The 20614-nt window shown below is 38.3% G+C and overlaps 9 protein-coding genes across 9 annotated transcripts; 4 read left to right on the forward strand and 5 right to left on the reverse strand.

Moving 5' to 3' along the window:
- Positions 1-5: 5 nt before the first annotated feature.
- On the reverse strand, positions 6-5770 carry BDF20DRAFT_855196 (P-loop containing nucleoside triphosphate hydrolase protein). The gene is made up of 28 exons (XM_053080229.1): positions 5584-5770; positions 5275-5488; positions 4890-5177; positions 4722-4812; positions 4567-4663; positions 4403-4493; positions 4214-4338; positions 4028-4138; positions 3938-3974; positions 3781-3872; positions 3660-3706; positions 3493-3600; positions 3371-3420; positions 3034-3299; positions 2808-2957; positions 2638-2739; positions 2456-2542; positions 2332-2388; positions 2144-2257; positions 1962-2079; positions 1676-1894; positions 1531-1617; positions 1334-1468; positions 1106-1266; positions 863-1043; positions 722-798; positions 578-650; positions 6-502 (listed from the first exon to the last, which is right to left on the reverse strand). Exons 1-28 carry the CDS (start codon positions 5728-5730, stop codon positions 240-242), a joined length of 3588 nt encoding a protein of 1195 aa, XP_052939703.1. The 5' UTR covers positions 5731-5770; the 3' UTR covers positions 6-239.
- Positions 5771-5948: 178 nt separating this feature from the next.
- On the forward strand, positions 5949-7127 carry BDF20DRAFT_855197 (60S ribosomal protein L10-A). Its single transcript, XM_053080230.1, has one exon. It carries the CDS (start codon positions 6293-6295, stop codon positions 6941-6943), a length of 651 nt encoding a protein of 216 aa, XP_052939704.1. The 5' UTR covers positions 5949-6292; the 3' UTR covers positions 6944-7127.
- A 91-nt stretch (positions 7128-7218) lies between these two features.
- On the forward strand, positions 7219-8989 carry BDF20DRAFT_325657 (uncharacterized protein). The gene has a single exon (XM_053075203.1). The coding sequence runs from the start codon at positions 7250-7252 to the stop codon at positions 8894-8896; it is 1647 nt and encodes a 548-aa protein (XP_052939705.1). The 5' UTR covers positions 7219-7249; the 3' UTR covers positions 8897-8989.
- A 23-nt stretch (positions 8990-9012) lies between these two features.
- BDF20DRAFT_855201 (uncharacterized protein) lies at positions 9013-9400 on the reverse strand. Its single transcript, XM_053080231.1, has one exon. The coding sequence runs from the start codon at positions 9218-9220 to the stop codon at positions 9020-9022; it is 201 nt and encodes a 66-aa protein (XP_052939706.1). The 5' UTR covers positions 9221-9400; the 3' UTR covers positions 9013-9019.
- On the reverse strand, positions 9390-10526 carry BDF20DRAFT_855204 (uncharacterized protein). The gene is made up of 5 exons (XM_053080232.1): positions 10278-10526; positions 10133-10188; positions 10037-10056; positions 9842-9948; positions 9390-9742 (listed from the first exon to the last, which is right to left on the reverse strand). The coding sequence occupies exons 1-5, from the start codon at positions 10475-10477 to the stop codon at positions 9544-9546; spliced, it is 582 nt and encodes a 193-aa protein (XP_052939707.1). The 5' UTR covers positions 10478-10526; the 3' UTR covers positions 9390-9543.
- A 285-nt stretch (positions 10527-10811) lies between these two features.
- On the reverse strand, positions 10812-13029 carry BDF20DRAFT_855207 (ClpP/crotonase-like domain-containing protein). The gene is made up of 9 exons (XM_053080233.1): positions 12600-13029; positions 12221-12460; positions 11983-12146; positions 11859-11914; positions 11686-11781; positions 11555-11594; positions 11455-11488; positions 11103-11367; positions 10812-11025 (listed from the first exon to the last, which is right to left on the reverse strand). Exons 1-9 carry the CDS (start codon positions 12600-12602, stop codon positions 10979-10981), a joined length of 945 nt encoding a protein of 314 aa, XP_052939708.1. The 5' UTR covers positions 12603-13029; the 3' UTR covers positions 10812-10978.
- BDF20DRAFT_833204 (60S ribosomal protein L15) lies at positions 12736-13435 on the reverse strand (the record flags this gene model as incomplete). The annotated part of the gene is made up of 2 exons (XM_053078617.1): positions 12736-13258; positions 13344-13435. 2 exons carry the CDS (start codon positions 13433-13435, stop codon positions 12736-12738), a joined length of 615 nt encoding a protein of 204 aa, XP_052939709.1.
- A 1108-nt stretch (positions 13436-14543) lies between these two features.
- Positions 14544-15518, forward strand: BDF20DRAFT_813604 (uncharacterized protein; the record flags this gene model as incomplete). Its single annotated transcript, XM_053076895.1, has 3 exons — positions 14544-14793; positions 14926-15348; positions 15448-15518. 3 exons carry the CDS (start codon positions 14544-14546, stop codon positions 15516-15518), a joined length of 744 nt encoding a protein of 247 aa, XP_052939710.1.
- An 848-nt stretch (positions 15519-16366) lies between these two features.
- On the forward strand, positions 16367-20003 carry BDF20DRAFT_815367 (armadillo-type protein; the record flags this gene model as incomplete). The annotated part of the gene is made up of 9 exons (XM_053077078.1): positions 16367-16462; positions 16541-16894; positions 16997-17250; positions 17329-17672; positions 17739-18071; positions 18140-18213; positions 18351-18758; positions 18892-19173; positions 19263-20003. 9 exons carry the CDS (start codon positions 16367-16369, stop codon positions 20001-20003), a joined length of 2886 nt encoding a protein of 961 aa, XP_052939711.1.
- Between the last annotated feature and the right edge of the window lie 611 nt (positions 20004-20614).

The raw sequence follows: 20614 nt of genomic DNA on the forward strand, positions 1-20614 counted from the left end.
AAAAAAAAAAGGTAAACAGCCGATGATGTTGGTGGACTGGTCATTTCATCGTAAATATTTTACTTAAAAGTTCTCGGTAGCATTGTCCTGATTACCTTTCGTTGAGTCAATGGATACAAAACAGTTTCAACGGCACCAACCAAATAGTTTCTCAGTAGACCCTTCCTTTCATCGTTTTTTTATAAACGATTGCTACTCTGTTTCTCTATCATAGTGACAACTATTTATTTTCCATAATTTTATTGTTGCTTTGCAGTTATTTGTAAAGGATTTTTATCATCGTTATTTCCAACAGCAACTTCATCAAGGTGGTTAAGCATAATGTGGTTCCTCGCTTCCTCTTTGTTGAACGAGAACATTTTTTGACATTCTTGGCAAAACCAGAAGGATTTAATGTTTGTTGGGATCGAGTCTGCGCTTTCAGGTATAGCAGATGCACATGATGGCTCATTAATGCTATCGTAATACATGTATGGTGTGAGTTGTATCCCTGAACGAATAACTGTTGTATATAAGTGAGTACTGTTAGTTACTTAAACAAAAACTCACAAATGATTTGAATAAATAGTCTAAATACCATCATCGGAACTCCAGACTCTGGGATAATTCTGTTCTTCCGGGGTTCGTTCAGGTTCAATGTATTTGGGATACTAATAGGAAATAAATCACTTTAATACCATTGTTCTTTTTCAGTAATTAATGCCAAGGAATAATATGTTACCATCTTCATGAGTTCAGAAGCTTTGGCAACTTTTAACTCTGCTGATATCGCAGTTTCCATAAAGTCAGCTAATTTACCTACAATTTACGACCAATATTTTTGAGCAGGTATATTTTGCAGTTGGCATTTCTCTTAACTTACGATTTAACAATTGTGTCTGCCGCTGAAAATGCGCCTCAGTTTCTGGCGTCCACATATCCCTCATGTGCTTTTCTGTCGTATGCTTTCTTTGCTCATCATCCAGAATCTGTTTAAGACAAAGGGGAAGTTTATCTCTTATCGAAGGGCTGGATGCAATATCCCCTAGTTGCTCGTCTGAAGACTAAATCCGAATTACATTAATAAAATTCAACAAGTCAAAACCAGAACTTGAGTTTTCTATACCTGGCCTAAACCATGACTTATACGAAGATTTAAAAGCTCATTCCATTCAGAACGAAGCTGATAGGAAAGGTAAAGAACAAATTCAGCTACTTGAGTTGTCCTGAATTTGATAACGAAGTAAGAATCAACAACTATGACACTACAATCAGTGTTTATGTCAACTGACAAATGTAAATACGTTAGCATATAAAACAGCAGCTGCCATTTATCAATATTTGATATGCTTACTAGTTTTGCCAAACATAAGTAAGGCATGAATACCAGGAATTCGAGTAAGGTTCACTATGAATGGCTTGTTTGTTTCCAATAGCTGAAGATAGCATAGCAGCTGTTGGTAAAGTGACTCTTCTACTGTTTTATCGTCTAATATAGATATGCAAGTGTTAATAGTTTGATCGTATGTTATCTCTTCTTTCATTGGGTACCTTTTCTTTCTTTTCCAGTATGTCCTTGAATCAATTCAGCATGATTTGAAAAAACACTGCTTGGATGTATCGACAAAAAGCTCTTTGCTGTGATATGGGTAAGTTAGCTTATTTAGTGAAAAGCAATAAAAAGATACTTGTCTACCTTGTGTATGAAAAATTAACTCATTGCTCTTTCTGTAAGGGTTATGTTCGTCCCCAATTGCAAACTGCGGATACAATGACGAGCATAATATTAGCTTAATAATCTGTATCTCTCTTTCTGATAAAGTATGAGCTCTTGATCGAAGTTGTCTAATGTTATTCATAAGTGTAAACTCGAGTTCACGAATGTCCATCTTTTCGTAATCGTCTTCCTGCTCATCTAATTTTCATATTGATAGTTGTTAGGCATTATAGACTGACGGTAAGAAAAAAGACTAAGCACTTACATATGCCTTCATCCCCAATGTTACCCATAGTTAGCGTACGACGACGCTTATTTGATTTCTCTTCAAATTTTTCTCTACGAAGCCTCTCCTGTACATCACGCTTTCGGTGGTTTTCGTTCTGCATATATTGAACTTTGAGATTTAACCGCGTATACTGAGCAGACTTTCGTTATATAACGAACCTTATTACTTTCTTCCTCATCTGAGCCATCATCTCCCAAAAAGCGTAATGCTTCTAGCAAGCCCGGTTGAAAATCGTTTAAAACTTTCTCGAACTGTCTCTTCATTTTTGTAATCTATTTTAACACACCAAATAGAACGAGTGATTAAAAAGAGAGTATGTTATTGAAAATTTGTTACGTAAAGTTACCTCATACAGCCTGTGCTCTTCCACCAAATGCTGTCTGCACCATTTTCGTGAAGACATCTATAATGCGATAATGCTATCTCAGCAATGGCTTAACAGCTTCATCTCTCTTCTATATTAAACTCACTTTTGCGGCTTTAATCTCTATCCAATTTTGCCATAAATTTAGCATTGTGAAAGGGTCACCATCCTTTGAGTCAAATGTATTGCGATTCTATAAAAAGCCCAAAACATTATTATCCTAGTCGCCTCTTTACAGTCTTCATATACATGTATTTATATAAATGCGTGTGTGTGTGGTCACCATACTTGAAGATAGTCCCTATTGGAGAATTGTGTCACTCTTGTAAATGGTGATTGTACACTCATGCTTGCGGCAATGGTTAATATAGGGTCAACAATGTTGAACACCTAGTGTTCGGGAAAAGAGTAAGACTATGCGTATATATCTACTTGACAGCCTGCTGGTCGTTACTTACAACACCTAATATGAGCATCTTTCCAACAATAACATCTACAGGCAGTTTTGCTAAAACCGAACCTAACCCTAATAAATTCTCATGAGCGTCAATTGCACCTAGGTTATATAAGAATTTCATCGACGAATTAATATGTTCTATAGACGGACTCTAGATAAACAATAACCCAAAGTTATTCGTTGAGTGATATAGTCAAGTAAAATTGTATGTCTAACAGGGCCATTACCTCTACAAAATCAAATCGACGAGGATCACCGAAACCCAGGGATTTGATCTGTAGCAGTAAAGGTTCCAATGTTTCGCGCTGGATTTCCGGAACAGCAAAATCATTTAAATGGTTGAATTCATCTTCTGAATAAAAGCGGAAGCATTCACCAGGCCCTGTTCGTCCTGCACGACCTGTTCGTTGCTTAGCGCTTGCTTTAGAGATCCAAAACTCTGACAACCGACTGAGCTTCGAATTGGGATCATGATGCATCTCTTTTACTTTTCCTGAGTTGGAGAAGTGGCATTAGTGTGCAAGCATTACAATTGCACTTTATATTGAAGGTAGTTTGAAGTACCTGAGTCAATAATGAAGCGAATACCATCAATGGTTATACTAGTCTCAGCACTATGAAAAAAAAATAAAAGGTAGGCCTCCTATTTTGTAACTACTCATATAGAAGTTTTGAAAGAAACCTACATGTTTGAACTTATTATACATTTACGTACTCCTTCGGGTGGTGAGTCGAACACTTTCTCTTGGTCTTCAACTGTTAGGGAAGAGTGAAGCATAAGAATTATCCACTTCCTAAAGCAAAAAATATCAGCATACACGTTTTTAATAACTATTCTAATTCAAAACTTTACTTAGATTTTGCAGTGTATTCCGTCAGTTGCTCAGCCAAACTAGCAATCTAGAAAGTCATTAGTGATAGTTAGAGCTTTTCACTACCATTAAAAGACCAGGATGGGAAGTTATACCGCTTACCTCATTGATACCAGACATAAAAATAAGCAAATCTCCTCGCTCATCAACTGGAGCTGACTGATCAATATAATCCAAGACTTTGATGTATTGAGCTATTGTGTAAATTGTTAGTGAAGATGAAGTCAAGAATAATGCTTTGAAATTTTGGATGATTTACCCGCTTTTACGACTTCTGAGCGACTAGGGATGGATTTCTAAGAATATTGGTGAATTAACGATCTGGATGATAATATATGAACACAATTACCTTTATTGGATCAGCTTGTCGCTTCCGATAGGCAGCATCATTTATCAAGTTTTTATCTTCGTCCCCCATGGCCCAATAGTGAACTTTGACACTGTACATCTTGCCGGGTATCTACAGGAAGAAAGGAATGGTGGTAATCTCTTGAAAGTGGCAATCATAGTCAAATTAGTATTAAAAGTTCCTTACAACCAAAGTGGGTGCATCAAAATACTGTGCAAACAATTCAGCATTTATAGTAGCACTCATTAAGACCAGATAAAGATCGTTCCTCTTTGCTAGTGTTTTCTTTAATAATGCAAGCAAAAAGTCACCTAATAGGAAGTTTGCCAAAATGTATCCGAGATCATAAAATAGAAAAAAGTGGAACAGCTTTACCCATCATATGTCTTTCATGAACTTCGTCGACTACAATCACATCATACATTGAGAGCATATCATCTGCCGCATATTGTCGCAATAGTAAGCCCTAATTAACAGGAGTTGATCCATTCAATACCTGCTTTAACGAGGTGAAGTTGAGGTGGTTTTTTTTGGAATACCTCTGTCAAGAACAATATTCGTGTTCTGTTAGTTTTAGTTCCCTCGAAACGAACCTGATATGCAATCTCCGTGCCATATTCATTTAAAGTTTCATAGCTGAATGAAGAGATCGGTTAGTTTATCAGTAATATGCAATGAGTTGGAATTTTTCTACCTAACACGTCTTGCTAATGATGAGCAAGCAATACGCCGAGGCTGTGTACAAGCAATTTTTTTGAAACCAGCATTCAGCAAAATTTGTGGCACTATTATCAAAAGCATCTTACTGTATAAGCCTGTAACTTAGCATGTGTATACATGCTAGTTTAATATGACTAATTACCTTGTGTACTTTTGCCACAACCTGTATCACCAGCAATGAGCAAAACACGGTGCTGCTTCAATGTTTGCACAATGGCGTTTGCAAAAGGTGTCACCGGTAAAGCTGCTCTGGTTTCCTCGATCTGCTTCTTCAATTTTTCTCTTTTCTTTGTCTGAAAATCATGGAACAAGACGACAGCGTGCCGTATCATTTCACCTTCTTGACGTATAACATTCATACGCTCTGACTTGTGGTACTTTAACAATTGTTTGTCCTTGCACAAATTATCTTTCAGAGAGGAATAGAATCCTTTCAAACAAAACCAAAAAAAAAGAGAAAAGAATTCAGCAAAGACTTTACAGAGAAGCTTATATTGCCACGATAGTGAAAGATGAAAATGAATAACCTTCAAACTCATAATATATGGGCGAGCCTCGAGGCAAAAACCATGCGACAAGACCACGATCCTTACGAGAGAAAAACAGACTGTCTGTCTCTTCGGTCCATAGTTGACGGTTATGACCTGTATCATAAAATATGCTGTCCTTTTGGTTTTTTTTTTCTTTCAAAAATGCTTGGGCTTTCTTTAGAGCCTCTTCATATATCTCAGGATTTTTTATCTAATTTTAAATCAAACATCGAGAATTTTTTTTGTTCAGTTCGTTTACAGTTATGGTCGTCGTCAACTGGAGCTTGTGAAATATAATCATTTTACAATGTCCCTTAAATCCCAACGCTTCTTTTTTAAAGCTTCAGTATTTTTGATGAGTGTTCCATCGACATCATATCGTTCATCAGGTATGTAATCTGTTTTTCGTTTCCTCGTAAAGGATGGTCTACCGTGCTGATGTTGATGGCTCATAAAGTCAAACAAACTGAAGAGAAAACAGATATGAAGTAGGTCGCTTGAATTTAATAAGAGACTTCAATTGGCTGCTTTGAACTTTCATTTTTATGCACTGGAATAACCTCCACAAGCGCGGCTCGGACTGCCGTTCAATTTGAATGAAATTGGCTGTCTGACACCCTCTTCGCTTCAGATAATGAAATCAGCGGGCGAAAATTTGGCAGGAGGCAGAGGGTATATGGATGAAGTGCACCTAAACAGTGTGGATCCTTCTCTTTTTTGTACTTTGTACTTGGTAAGTGATACTACATATTGCATACAGTTGAAGGGATGGGGCTACTTCGGAGGACATGATATACAATTGTACAGTATATCGTTGAATGGATGATATGCTTTCGATGATGGATTATCCTATGTTATCAGCGAATTATTTCAGATGTCAACACATTGAAATGAGGGGCATTGAAGATCAAGAATGATGGGACTATTTATAGCAGACGATGACATTGATGCATTGGGACATTTGGACTGACCTATTTTCGATCATTCTCTCTCAACAATATATAGGAATTCAACCATGGGTCGTCGTCCCGCTCGTTGTTATCGTTATTGTAAGAACAAGCCTTACCCTAAGTCTAGATACAATCGTGGTGTCCCCGATGCCAAGCTTAGAATCTACGATTTAGGTCGTAAGAAGGCTTCTGTTGACGAATTCCCTCTTTGTATTCACTTGGTTTCCAATGAATACGAACAACTTTCTGCCGAAGCTCTCGAAGCTGGTCGTATCTGTGCTAACAAGTACATGTCCAAGACCTCCGGTAAGGATTCCTTCCACATGCGTATCCGTGTCCACCCTTACCACGTTACTCGTATCAACAAGATGTTGTCATGTGCTGGTGCCGATAGATTGCAAACCGGTATGCGTGGTGCTTTCGGTAAGCCCAACGGTCTTGTTGCTCGTGTCAACATTGGCCAAATTATCTTCTCTGTTCGTTCAAAGGATTCCAACAAGGCTGTCGTCATTGAAGCTTTGAGACGTTGTAAGTACAAGTTCCCTGGTCAACAAAAGATCATTGTTTCCAAGAAGTGGGGTTTCACTCCTCTCTCTCGTGAAGACTACGTTGAAGCCCGTTCCAAGGGTTTGCTCAGACCTGATGGTTGTTACGTTAAGTTCTACCCTCAAAAGGGTCCTCTTGCCGATTACTACAAGGAAGTCTCCAGAGCCTAAATTCATTGCCCTCATTGAATCTTTCTTTTTAATCAAATGTTTACTGCAAGTGAGCATGTAAAATAATAAAAGCAGCTCGTTATAAAGACAAGTATTGAGCATGTGGAATGTACATAATTAAGCTGATCACTTATTTTTATATTTGTGTAACTGTGCATCACATAAAGAATGAGATCAAGTGGGCGTTTTTTATTGTTTCTTTTTTCTTGTTTTGTCTCCTCTATTCTCATTTTGCCTTACAGCATCTTAGCAGCTTTTCTTTTTTTTTTTTTTTTTTTTTTACCCTTTACTTCTCAATACAACAATATGGAAGACAAAAAACCAAAAAGACCTTCTAGTATTCTCAGTCAAAGGGATAAAGAATTGGAAAGACTGAAAAGTTTAGCTGTTGTCTCTGTGCTTAATAAAAGTTTCCAACAGGATTCATACAAGGTTAGTAATACGGCCTATGCGACAAGTTTGACTCCACCTTCCACAATAAGACTCAGTAGCAAGAAGGAACACCACCAAAATTATGATCTAAAACAAATGTCAGGGTCTCAATCCTTGTCAATCACTACTAGCACAGATATGTGTTACCCCTCAACAACAACCAGTAGCAACAACAGCCTATCTAGCCCTACTGTCAATTCTCAGATTACCACCACAGCCACGAGCAAAATGGAGTACGATATAGATAACGATAATAAAGATGATACGATAGACATGATCGTCTCCCTTTCGCCAATAAATGCTGAAAAGGAACTTCCACTTAAAAAACGTGTTCAGGAGTTAGAAACTTTATTTGACACAACTTCCAAAAAGTTAATTGATCTACAACACCAAAACGAAACGCAGTCCGACGTTATTCTTAAGCAAGATATGTTAATAAGAGTATTAACGGAGCAACTTGAATCGACAGTAACTGCTTCTACAGCAACCATCCACAATGAGATAGAAGACAAAGTGTCTGCAGAGCCAGTTTCTGCTGTTGAACATGTTGTGGAGCTCTCATTCATAAGACAAGAACTGGAAGAACTAAAGGCTACAAAATCAGATTACCAATCAACCATTGCTCATTTATTGATAGAGATTGCTGCTAAAGAAATCAAGATAAACGAATTGGCAAGCGTGGCCCGAGAAATACAAAAGGAGAATACAGCACAATCACTTTATATTGATAACAAAGTTCAGTCGCTTTTGGATAAAGTACTGACAAAAGATGAACTGGTCTATGAAGCACAGCTAAAACAACGGCAAATGCAATTGCAAATACAGCAGTTACTGCAACAGCAGCAACAACAACAACAACAACAACAGCAGCAGCAGCAGCATACAGAACTGTTAATGAAAAATTCCAGTGTTAAAAGTATGAATAACTCTGTATATAAAGATATGATAGGTGTAGACCATCATCATTATAACGGTCCAAATACAAAAACCACGAATTCTGCCCGCTCCTCTTATACAACGACTACCTCATTAGATCAGAGATCAATCAATACTTTCCGATTAAATGGCGCTATTTTACCACCAGCATCACCTCCACCCTCGATACCCCTTCCACCCGTACCTACTTCATCCAATACTTCTTCTGCAATATCAGTACATCAACAAAAGACTCTCATTCCTGACGCTGCCATGGCGAATACTACAAGTGAAATAACAACGAATGCGCTCAATAACAATACAGCTATTGATAAAGCTTCGTCTGTAGATACGAAACAGTCCGATTTTGAAGCTGAATTCGCAGAAGTAACCTATTATAAAGAGTTTACCGAGCAGTTACATGCGCGACTTTCCATCTCTAAGGAAATTGATGACTTATCTGTTTGGAAGCCGGATGACTATGATCTAATCCAAAAAAAGATAGAATCGAGCGAGTGGTTTGATAAGGATGACACTCAAGAATATCAACAGCAGCAACAACAACATACCTTCTGGAAAGGAATGAAAAAGAAGCTACGTGTGTAGTCACATTTACTACTGATGAAGCTCATTTCTAATGAATATTTAATAAAGCATAGAAACCTGTCCTGTATAAATAAACTGTCAGTAACATTACACAATATTTATTACATTTAATCGTTGCCATCTTCAGAACAATACATGAGTAAGCGTACATGCCCCTGCCTCTACTTTTCTTTGTTTTGTTTTTTTTTTTGAAAAATCCGATGCATTTTCAGCATTTTTATGACACGGATATAATCCAGATTTCAATGGAGCGGCATGTACAACAGATATAACGGCATATATATCCGCAAAATGAGTCCACAATAGCGTTGCATCGAGCGGCATTGAAAGTTACGGTATGCTAACACAAATATCAAGCTTTGCACAGAGACAGTATGTTGCACATCATAATTTTTCTGTATAATTTAAGCTGTGACAAATAAAGCATGATATTGTAGTTATTTATTATCATTTAAAAGGTAAATTTAAATTGTAGTACATAATGAAGTAGAAAAAAAAAAAAAAAAAAAAAAACCAGAAAACAAAAGAAAGACTTTTTTTTTCTCCGTTACGACGGCAATGACAGTAGGTTCTCAATCTAGACTTAACTTTTCAACCTTTCAATGAATAGAGTATTGGTTGAAAATCTCCAAGTGATTTACCACCTATTACAAAAACATATACGCAGCAATTGCTGCAGCACCAGCAGCTAGCACAGCTCCACTTTGGTGAGCAAGCAAGTTAGAGGCACTGGATGGTTTGTTGGTAGCAGCAGTAGGTGATGAAGATGGTGTATTGACAGCAACCTGGGTGGGCGCAAGCGTAGCTGAAGTAGCTGGAGCACTACTTGTCCAAGGAGCAATAGAGCTGCTTGCACAAAAAAAGAAAACCGATGATCAGTTCATGAGAAGCTTCTACTGTGTTTGGCTGTTCTTTCTATTTCACTATTTGTCTGGTTTAACTTACACATTGGCGCCAGGTCTGGAGCAGTAGTCGTTCACTAAAGCTTGTTGGTTTGGAAGGCCCAAATCGTGGGGACAATTATTCCAGCAAGTCAGTTTTTCTTTATGCCACTATTGTGATGTTTCGGTGCATCTCTTTGTTAGATTTTGAGACTATCTTGAGGAAAAAAAAAAAAAAAAAAAAAAAGGTAAAACTTACTCTGCACAAGCAAGCATAATCTATGCAGATATTAAGCATCAAATGATTGCAATTAGTCAACACTGATCTTCACGCAGATAATCTTAGCATTTTTACCTTGTTCTTGACAGGTTTTGATATAATTATCTTCATTCTTTAAACATAACTCAAATCTGAAAATCGGCGTGTGCAAAAAAGAAGGGATGTTATTAAGCGAAAAACTGAAATTCCCTTATTTTTTCTTCGCTCTCAGTATACGTACGTGCTTTGAACGGGACATGAAGAAGTAGAAGATGGTGTGGCAGCAGGAACTTCAGGAGTACTTATAGAGCTTGTTGCTGAAGCAACAACAACGACAGGTGAAATGGAGCTTCCGGCAGTTGGTGAACTTGCAGCTTGTTGGGCTGATACAGAAGAAACTGCAATTGCAGCTATAAGTTTAAAGATAACTGTAGATTTCATATTATGATTGTATGTAAATTGAGTTGAAATAGATGGAAAAACTTGTAACAGGAAGGAAAAGGAAAGAAATCAAAAGAACGAAAAGAAGGGCTCTTTATTTTTGATCTGAGGAAGAACACAAAAAAAAAAAAAAAAAAAAAAAAAAAAAGAGAAAAAAAAAACCAGTTACAAGGGGCAGATGAACGACACACACAAACACACACACACACACACATTACAGATGCTCGGTGTTGTATAGGTGCAAAATCCATTGCATTCATGTATAAAGGGGCTCTTTATCTGCTTAAAATTGTTGAAAGGAAGGGAGAGATGCAATCCTTGCCCAAATAAATAATTATTTTATGCATACATAAGACATCTTTATTTTGATTGTATAGAAATAGATTATTTCCTTCAAAATAAAAATAAAGCAATACAGTGTCCATTATTACTATTGGTTCTCAATGAATTTAAACAGTTGTCTCTTTCATTGACTAGTATCACTGCTTCCGAAAAAGCGTGTTACAATTTAGCTTTTGCCTTAGCTGCCTTTTTCGCAGCAGCTTCCTCTACAGGACAGAAATGGGGATTTGAGTTACATAGAACATAATGTGATGTGGGCAATGGAATTGTATTTGCTCGTTACCCAAGAATCGCATAATGCTTTCCAAAGAATCACTACTGTTCATACGATCTTTTAAAGCAGACATTTCATTTTGATTGACTTGCTCCAAAAGATCACGATCAATATTTCTCACAAGGTCCTTCGTCACTTTGATAGCTTCTGAGGAGAATTTTGACGCATCATCTGCAATTCTCAAAATAGCTTCACGGAACCCTTGAGCAGGCAAAATTCGACTGATGAATCCACAATCTACCATCTCTTGTGCATTAAATGTCCTTCCTAAAAGCTGTTTTTTACATTTTGTGATACAAATCAAATTTGTTACTACCATTTGTGGTATGCTAGGCTAAAAATAACTGTAAAATGAACGTACAAGCATTTCATTTGCTTTGGATTGGCCCATAATTCTAAATGGATATGGACTGGTTAATGGCAAAAACCAGCATCTGTAAAGTAGATTGGAAGACACAAACCTTGGTAGTAATATCGAAGAACATCCTTCCGCACAGAATCCTGAGAAACAGATATTCCCTGGGTTAGTAGGGATGGACTACGGCGATCCTTTTTTTTTTTTTTTTTTTTTTTTTTTTTTTTTTTTTCTTACCTAATTTCATGAACGGAGTAGAAAATGTTGCTTCAGGTACAGAATAAACAACATCGCACAATGCCAGAGTGGTTGTCCCAAAGCCAATGCTTGGACCTATCAATTATCACAGATGCGTTCATTGCAAAGTCGTTAAACGAAAAGATCAGTAAACAAACAATTATTCTATTTACCATTGACGGCAGCGATGATCAACTTTGGAAACTTGATCATTTCAGATACAACATCACTGCATAGGAAGGTTGTTAAGCCTACTCTTTTTACACATATTAAGCTTTCTTTCTTCATTATAGTTACGTTGTTGTTTGTCTTCTTTGGTCCATTTCTTCTTCTAAATTCTGTATGCTTGCATCAGGCATTTCTAACTGTTGCCCTGAGGTATAATATCTTCCCCGTCCTGTTAGAATCACTATCTTCACTCTGTCACTCTGAGCTGCCCATCTTAACGCATTTAACCAATCCTATTATCATTGCTAACGTTTTAATTGGACGGTCGTCCTACCATCTTTGATAAAATTGCAATACTATTTTTTACTCGATAAGACTGGGGAGAAAGAGCATTTGAACGCTTAGGTCGATTGTGCGCAATCTCTGCAACACCATTAGGAAACAATACAATCTCCATCGTCTCAAGCTGGGGAACTGTGCTATGGATAGACATTATATGTTTTTTTTTGATGCGATCTATTTTATAGGTTAGAAGATAAAGAACAACAGTAAAATGAGGGGAAGAAAAACTGAAAAGCCCAACTTGTTTCCCCCGCATAAGAATATGCTGTAGTCAGCAATTTCCCCATACATGTGAAAAAAAGTAACAGAAATAAGGTTAAACGAACTCGTTGAATGGAAGCCGTCAGCTTAGAGTATATATGCCCTTTCACACACACTCCTGCACAAACACGCAAAAAACTCACCATGCAATGCCAATGAACGATCAGTCGAAACCAAAGAAAGATGGAAGCCCATTATAATACAATTGACAAAAAAAAAAGCTGTAGTTGTTACTTTACTGTTTAATGAAAAAGCAATAAAATAGGGCGGATAAAGTCTTTAACGGTAACGACGGAGAGAAAGAGTGTTGCGACGCTTCCAGGTGGCACGACGACCAGAACCCTTGGTGTTGTTGAAGAGGTGACCCTTGTTGTGACCACGAGATTTCTTGCCGACAGCAGTGAGACCACGAGCTTCACGGTGCTTGTGAACAGCGTTGACGATCCAGTTGATGCGAGGATCACGACGGATAGCCTTGTGAGAAGGATCAACAAGGATAACTTCGTAGTACTTGTAAGTGGCATCTTGGTTGATCCAGTAGGAGTTCAAGACACGGAGGTTAGCACACTTGCGGCCAACACGTTCTTCAGCAGTAGCACGGAGAGAACGTTGGTACTTGAGTTGGCTAACACCTTCGTTGACAGGCTTACCGTAGGTGGCACCCTTGGGGACAGGTCTCTTACGGCCACCACGACGGACACGGATACGGTAGATGACGTAACCTTGCTTGGCCTTATAACCCAAACGACGAGCCTTATCGGGACGAGAAGGACGAGAGGCACGGTGGATGACGTTCAATTGTCTATTTATAAAGTTATTTGAGATTAGCAAATGAATATGAATCGCTCTCATTTTTGTTGCAGGTGCACTTTTTTAACGAAGCTAACCTGAATTCCCAACAACGGACACGGAGCAAGAAACGAGCGACATCAGATTGCTTCTTTCTAGCGAGCTCTTCCAAATATTTGTAGGCACCCATTGTTATAACTGAAAAGCGAAAAAAAAAACGATATAATTCAACGTTAGATTATACCATTTTTCCAGATCGACTTCACCTACGCAAATCAAAGATAGTGTGTGCGTGCGTGTTGAGAGCAAATAGGGACATTCTATATGTACATCGGCTGCCATTTTGAATTCATCATCCCCATTCTTCGATGTGTGTGATTCGAACCATGTTGACAGACAGACTGGTATCAATTCAAATTCATCCATCCTTTGCTTTTAAGTTCCATTCATCCAGTGTAATATCAATTGACGATTTCAATCTATACATCGTCGCTGAGCATCGAACACACACCCTACAGATTGATTGCATAGGCTTTTTTACTAAATATTTACTTTAATTACCTTGGAAAGGGGAAAAGGAAGGATACACTAACTTACGCCTGCTTCCTTCCAGTGTATCCGCTTCACCACCCAATGTTGTTCGTCTGCTGGCTGTCAAGTTCAAACCAGCAAAACAGGTTTTAATTGTAGTGTGAATAATTTCGAGTGTCCGGTCCGAAATAGGTTTACCGGAAAAAATGGCTACGTTTTTCTCTTTTGGGTGTGAAATTTCAAACAGGCTGAAGATTTTCCCTTTTTTCCCCTTTAGAATGCTGTTTTTTTTGTTATTCTTTCGTTGCAACCCCGTCATTGGCAGCTAAACTCTCCAAGTCAGAATATAACAATACAGTATGGCAGGATTTATGGATCTTCCCAGAGAGATTATATCACTTATTTGTAGTTTATTGAAACAAGCAGCCAAATATAATTGTTCCTTTGTCAATAAAGACTTTAATGCAGCAGCTATACCAGAACTATGGAGAGAGCCTATTCTTTCCTCCAACAGCAATTTAAACAAACTAATAAAATGCTTAAAGCTCTCCAAAAAGGGCGAATATGTTCGTGCACTGAAATTCGGTTATAAATTACCCTTAAACGACGACGACCTGCTTCAGTTGTTACCTTTGATACCCAACCTGGAAGTATTTGAAATAAGAAAGGCAGAGGAGCTCACAGACAAAAGTATTATACCCTTATCACGGCAATGTCAGCAATTAAAATCGTTTGGCGTCACAGGCGCCTCTGTCACGTATCGTTCAATGCATAATTTAGGATGCCATTGTCGGCATATCACAAAACTCACGCTGGCATCCTGTTCCAATTTAACATCTATTTCCTTGCTACCATTTGTTGATATGCCTATTGAATATCTGGATTTATCAGGCTGTAAATGGCTGAATGCGTCGGATACAGCCTATGACATCTCTTGTTTGCATTCTTTGACTCATTTGAACCTAGTCTGTTGTGATACCATTAATCATGATTTTATACGATCCATGGTAACAGCAAGTGCTGCAACCACCACTCCCCCTGCGGTGGGTGGGGGTGGGGGTGGAAATAGCGACGCAACAACAACAACAACAACAACAACAACAATAGGACTTGATAATAATTCTTATCATCGCTATCAACGTTCTAAAGCATGCTTGTCAAAATTACAGGAATTCTCTATTACAGGTGGCGCCACCCTGATTGACGACAACGCTATTATACCCTTTATTAAAACCCATCCTCACGTCCGTGGTCTATTTTTGTTAGAATGTGCTATTACTGATGCCACACTCGAAGCGATTGCAACTCATATGTCATTCTCCCTTCATCATCTGGATCTCTCCTTTTGTCGGCATTTAACGGCGAACGGGGTACGCCATTTGATAAGCCATTGCCACCATTTGAGGTTACTTGGATTGAAAAGTTGTGGTTTAACGCAGCATGACTTCCCCGAAATACCTATCCGAGCTTACCCTCCAACTTCTGTCACAGCTGACCATTATCCTCATTTAAATACGTTGAATTACATTGAATTAAACTACATAAGGGAAGAATATGAAAATCATCCGCAGCGTGAGATGACTGCAGGACCACCCACAACATCCTCTTCAGCGGCAATAGGGGGAATGGAAGAGGACGACGAGGAAACCACTGTGGTCATGGATGATGAAGGGAGGGATGAGGATGTAGCGGAGAGTTATGGCTATATACAACAATATTTAGACTCTGTTGTCATTCAGTAACGTCAAACGCTTTTTGTAAATAAAAGAAAAAAAAAAAAACCATAGGAAAAAGGTATTTACTACTTTTTTGTATGAGCTTCCTAAAAACATAGAGAAAAAGCAATTTGGACGTTTACTGGCAAGAGTAGCAAGTAAAAGCTTATTTTATCTCTCTACGTAAAGATAGTGTAACTTAGAAAGTAAAATAGAAAAAAAAAAGGGACTTATCAGGAGTGATTTTGCAATGTTTTTTATAACCTACACATAACTGCAAGTGGCACAGATGTATTGTCGACTTTTCTTTTTTTATCTGTACCCTTGGAACAAAATAAATAATTTTCCTGCCCATGACTTTACGTTGCGTCTGCTTCGTGTTTGGATTTTTGATTTGAAAGTCAACATGACTATGTTCCTTTTTATTTCATATGGCGGTCAATGTGGGGGTAAATCGATTAGTTGTATGAAAGCTTAGACGACGAGGCAGGGTGCCCCATCATCCTACTTTCTCTGATTGGATATGTTATGTCTAATCATGATGACTTTCTATGTTGAAATCACGGGGGAGACAAGAACGTTTTACAGATAAGGTTAAATGGTGCTATTACTATAAGATCATTACTTTATAGAGTTAAGGTAGCGGTTGTACCAATATCATGAAATAGAGTATAAAAAAAAAAAAAAAAAAAAAAAAAAAAAAGCTTCGCGTTTCTTTTACACATTGGGCTTCTTATGTCTGTTGTGTGTTCTCTCTTTCTCTTTTCTTTTTTCACTTTTTGTGGCTCTATTTTCTATTCGTATTTTTAATAAATTTTGTGGTATTATCTTTTGAAATATCTATAAAAAAAAAACTTGAAAGCAGATAGACCTAAATGGAATGGCAACCTGATTCACAAAGTCTCAACGAATTGCAAAGTGTCATTCGAGATGCCATTCGACCTCACCGAGATCAGCTTTTACTTCACAACGTAAGGAGGTAAAACTGAGATAAAAAACGGAATAAAGCAGCTTTGTAATGTTTAAGATTTTTCTTTTCTGTATTTCAGAGGCTGCTTTCCTTTAATGTCATACCAGAATATAATAACTATTTAGCTTATATTCTCGTGAACATGACGAATCAAGACAGTTATTTGCGCGCAGTAGCCGGTTTAACATTGAAGAACAACTTGTTGAATAATTTCGAGTCGATCCATGAGTCCATTCTAGACTATGTAAAGAAATTATGTCTAACATCTCTCGATTATCCTGATGCTGATTCAACTATTAGAAGAACAATCAGCTCTGTAATCACAGCAATTATGGTTCGAGGCCAGACAATAAATTGGCCTGAATGCTTGCCAATCGTAGTAGGGAAATTAATAGATGGAAATGACAGAACGACAAATCAATTCACAGTGGAGGTATATTTTAGCTTTTGTTATCTAGTGTGATCCCTTATCGATCACCCAACGTGTCTATGTTTACACTGTTTCATGACACTCTTTTTCAAAAACTCAATTTAGATGGCTCTCGATACGTTACAAATGATAAGCGAAGATAATGCTTTTGATGTGTATCAAACGATAGAACCGATGTCCGGCAGACCTGTGTTAGATTATATAATACCACAACTCATACCGTTTGCTCAGCATCCAAACACTAAATTCAAAGTTTCAGCTATTTCAGCCATAAATCAATTTGTTATGTTACAAGCTTCTTCATTGCAAGGCGCGCATATAAACACCTACATTCAATCCTTGATCACTACGGTAGCATCGTTGTCACCGGCCTCTTCACCCGCTTTCAGCAGCCATGCTACTACGTTAGACGATAACAGCACGCATCATCAAAATAGCCGTCAGGAATTTTTAGAGCTATTGCTATACCAAGATCTATGTCGTTCTTTTACAATGCTACTGGACAAGTATACAACAGAGTTACTGCCTTACTTGAATCCTATTATCAACTATATGATCTTTTGTAATCAACAGACAAAGAATGCCAAGCTCGCCTTGGAAGCTTGTGATTTTTGGCACCAGTTTGCTCGTTTAGAAAACCCTGTCCATCATCGTTATGTCATTCCTTATCTACCCCATGTGATACCTGTCCTTTTGAATTCACTCAAATACTCTGATGAGGATATTCTTTTATTTGGTGACAGTATGAGTGAAGTGTCAGAAGATGCCTATCCACCGCAGGGTCCCCGCGCATTACAGCAGCCTACGGATGCTGTAAATAGTATCCATGGCGTTGGTGGTGGTGGAGGTGGTGGACTTTACAACAAAAACCTTAAATATTATCATGCAGAACAACAAGCAACTTATTATAGACAGGGTCAACATAATAACGGATTCTACAATAGTAGTGATGAAGAATATGACGACGAAGATGCAGACGAGGATGACGATCTCGAAGATGAAGAGTTCTTTTCTGAATGGACGCTACGAAAATTTAGCGCGACGTCTCTCGATGCTTTGGCTTGCACGTTCAAAATGCATGTGATTGACATTCTTTTGCCGCTTCTCAACCAAGCCTTATTTGCAGAAGATTGGAAAATCGTAGAAAGCGGTATCCTAGCACTTGGAGCTACTGCGGAAGGTATTGTCTCGACTGTTTACTATAACAATCCAATTTTTTATTTCTGAAAGTTTTCTACTACTTCATAGGTGGTATGAGAGGCATCTTACCTCATCTACCAGCCATTATACCTTATCTGATTCGACAGTTGTCAAATTCAAATGTTTGTAGTAACTTCTCATGATGTGTTCTTCCCTGCTAGGGAGGGGAGCGGTCTATATCATTGCTTTTCCTTTCATGGTCTAACGCTTTCCTTTTTTTTCTTATTTCTTTTTGGGGGTTGTTTGCTCCCCATCCTAGATTTATATCAGATACATCTCTTGTTGGACAATTAGCCGTTTTTCGGCATGGGTTGTTTCACAACATGAACACTACCAGTCTGTATTGGGCGAACTATTGAAATGCATTCTCGATCCGAGTGAAAGAGTGCAAGAAGCCGCTTGTTCTGCGTTCTCTACCTTGGTGGAAGAATCAACACAGAAAGAACTCGTGCCTTATCTGTCTGTCATTCTCAATCATTTGACAAGAGCCCTTCGCCTTTATCGCCAACGAAATTTGAAATTGCTTTACGATACAATGGGAACGCTGGCTGAGTCTGTGGGCTCATCATTAAATCAAAGTGAATTTATTGCAGTTTTAATGCCGCCATTGATCTCCAAATGGAATAGACTGGAAGATACAGATCCAGATCTATTCCCACTTTTGATGGTACGTAGCACGTAAAAGCTATGATATGATGTCTACAGGATTTTACTGTCTAACTAACCCACACCACGATTGTTTTTTGGTTTTTTTTTTTTTTTTTAAAAAAAAAAAAAAAAAATAATAATAATTAAAAAAGTGCTTGACTCACATTGCTAGCTCCTTAGGAACTGGATTCTTACCTTTTACAGAGCCTGTCATTACAAGGTGTGTTTTACTGATATCTAGGACATTACAGAATGCTATGCTCAGACAGGAGGAAGCGTATTATGACGAAGACGAGTTTTTTGAAGAAAATGAAGACTTTATTGTTGTACCATTGGACTTGCTTTCCGGAATTGTACAAGGTTTAGGCACGAAAGTAGAGCCGTTTGTGATTCAAACTAATTTATTACCATTGTTAACTGTCTGTGCGCATTATGTAAACTTTAAATTCAAAGAACACAAAAAAGAAACTAAAAAACCCAGAGAAAAAACTTGTGGCTAACCTTTTTTGCTTACGACGGCTAGGAATCTCGGTATGCAGTACTTCAGCCTACGTATGCACTCATTGGTGACCTTGCCAAAGCTTGTTTCCATCTTCTTCCACCTTACCTGGATAAAATAATGGCTGAACTCATCCGTCAAATCAAAGAAAATGACGATAATGCAGCGTTTAAATCTGTACGAAATAATGCCATTTGGGCGATTGGCGAGATTTCCTTACGTTGGACAAAGGAGGCTATGGAACCTTATCTTGATCCTCTTCTCCAACAACTCATACCCATTCTACAATCCATTATACCACCCTCACACGTTTTCTCAGCATCACAGCCGCCACCCTCACCCACACCGACTGTATCTCAACAACTCCAGCAATTACAGCAGCAGCAGCAGCAGCAACAAGAACAGCGACGAGAGCAGCAAGATCATCAGCTAAATAGTATACTCTCACAAGCTTCCTATTTAGGCAGTATGATCGAATTACAGGTGAATACCGTCATCACAATTGGTCGACTAGGTATACATCATTCAGATAGAGTCGCACACTATCTCTCATTAGAAACAGCAGTAACATCACACCACAGGCAGCAGCAGCAGCAACAACAGCCATTTTCTTTATGTCGTGCTTGGTTGTACCGATCACGGGGTTTACGTGAAGATGATGAAAAAGATACCTCCTTTCAAGGCTTTTGTAACGTCGTCCTTCGCCATTTCCTTGTACAGACGCTGGATGAAATGGTTCGTAGGCTATGCGTTTTTAGCAACTGATAGCGCCATTGGCATCTTTTTTTTGCTGACGTCATTTCTTTGATTGGATAGACCATCCGTATGCTATTAGATACCATTGAACAATGGCAAAAACCACCCTCTGAAAAGCTGAAAGAATTATTCCAACAAGTAAGTTAGGCTTGGGCGTTGGGGGGGGGGGTGGGTTTTTTTTCCCCCTATTTTTCCTACGCAACTCCCTTAATGAAAGAGTGCAGTTCAATGGTCTCAAATGACACTATGTTTTTCCCATTTTTTCAATATAGATTTTGCTAAAATTCAAAGGTTCAAGATCAAACAATGAGGATCGCACCGTCAGCGGTGCTACTACAATGCTTCTCAGCTTGTCACAAAGCTCATAAACAATAGAAAGCACTATTTTGTTCCCCCCTTTTTGAATCAAAGTGACGCGATTGTACCTGTAAAGAAACCACTGATGCGTTGATCCCATCAAGATACGCCCCCATTGCCTATCATGTTTCCGTGGTATAGAAAGGTGTATATAGATATACAAAGAAGTAGCCGATGCATCCCTGACTATCATCACTTATCTTACTATTTTCGATAAATTTTTTCGTGTTGCTGCCGTGATAATGGTTCATCTTGTGCTATAC

The sequence above is a fragment of the Mycotypha africana genome (assembly GCF_025528875.1).
Source record: "Mycotypha africana strain NRRL 2978 chromosome Unknown BDF20scaffold_2, whole genome shotgun sequence".
Lineage (NCBI taxonomy): Eukaryota > Fungi > Mucoromycota > Mucoromycetes > Mucorales > Mycotyphaceae > Mycotypha > Mycotypha africana.

What these genes read in the sequence shown, in the direction of transcription:
- BDF20DRAFT_855196 (XM_053080229.1), bottom strand. Translation starts at nt 5,730, where the DNA reads ATGAGCCATCAACATCAGCACGGTAGACCATCCTTTACGAGGAAACGA. An exon ending in AGATGCTCATATTAGGTGTT is followed by an intron (nt 2,740 to 2,807) that starts GTAAGTAACGAC and finishes CCCGAACACTAG; the next exon opens with GTGTTCAACATTGTTGACCC. An exon ending in CCAATAGGGACTATCTTCAA is followed by an intron (nt 2,543 to 2,637) that starts GTATGGTGACCA and finishes GGCTTTTTATAG; the next exon opens with AATCGCAATACATTTGACTC.
- BDF20DRAFT_855197 (XM_053080230.1), top strand. Translation starts at nt 6,293, where the DNA reads ATGGGTCGTCGTCCCGCTCGTTGTTATCGTTATTGTAAGAACAAGCCT.
- BDF20DRAFT_325657 (XM_053075203.1), top strand. Translation starts at nt 7,250, where the DNA reads ATGGAAGACAAAAAACCAAAAAGACCTTCTAGTATTCTCAGTCAAAGG.
- BDF20DRAFT_855201 (XM_053080231.1), bottom strand. Translation starts at nt 9,220, where the DNA reads ATGCCGCTCGATGCAACGCTATTGTGGACTCATTTTGCGGATATATAT.
- BDF20DRAFT_855204 (XM_053080232.1), bottom strand. Translation starts at nt 10,477, where the DNA reads ATGAAATCTACAGTTATCTTTAAACTTATAGCTGCAATTGCAGTTTCT. An exon ending in TCATGTCCCGTTCAAAGCAC is followed by an intron (nt 10,189 to 10,277) that starts GTACGTATACTG and finishes GCCGATTTTCAG; the next exon opens with ATTTGAGTTATGTTTAAAGA. An exon ending in CAAAACCTGTCAAGAACAAG is followed by an intron (nt 10,057 to 10,132) that starts GTAAAAATGCTA and finishes ATATCTGCATAG; the next exon opens with ATTATGCTTGCTTGTGCAGA.
- BDF20DRAFT_855207 (XM_053080233.1), bottom strand. An exon ending in TTTCTCCCCAGTCTTATCGA is followed by an intron (nt 12,147 to 12,220) that starts GTAAAAAATAGT and finishes CAATGATAATAG; the next exon opens with GATTGGTTAAATGCGTTAAG. An exon ending in AAGCATTATGCGATTCTTGG is followed by an intron (nt 11,026 to 11,102) that starts GTAACGAGCAAA and finishes TCTGTCCTGTAG; the next exon opens with AGGAAGCTGCTGCGAAAAAG.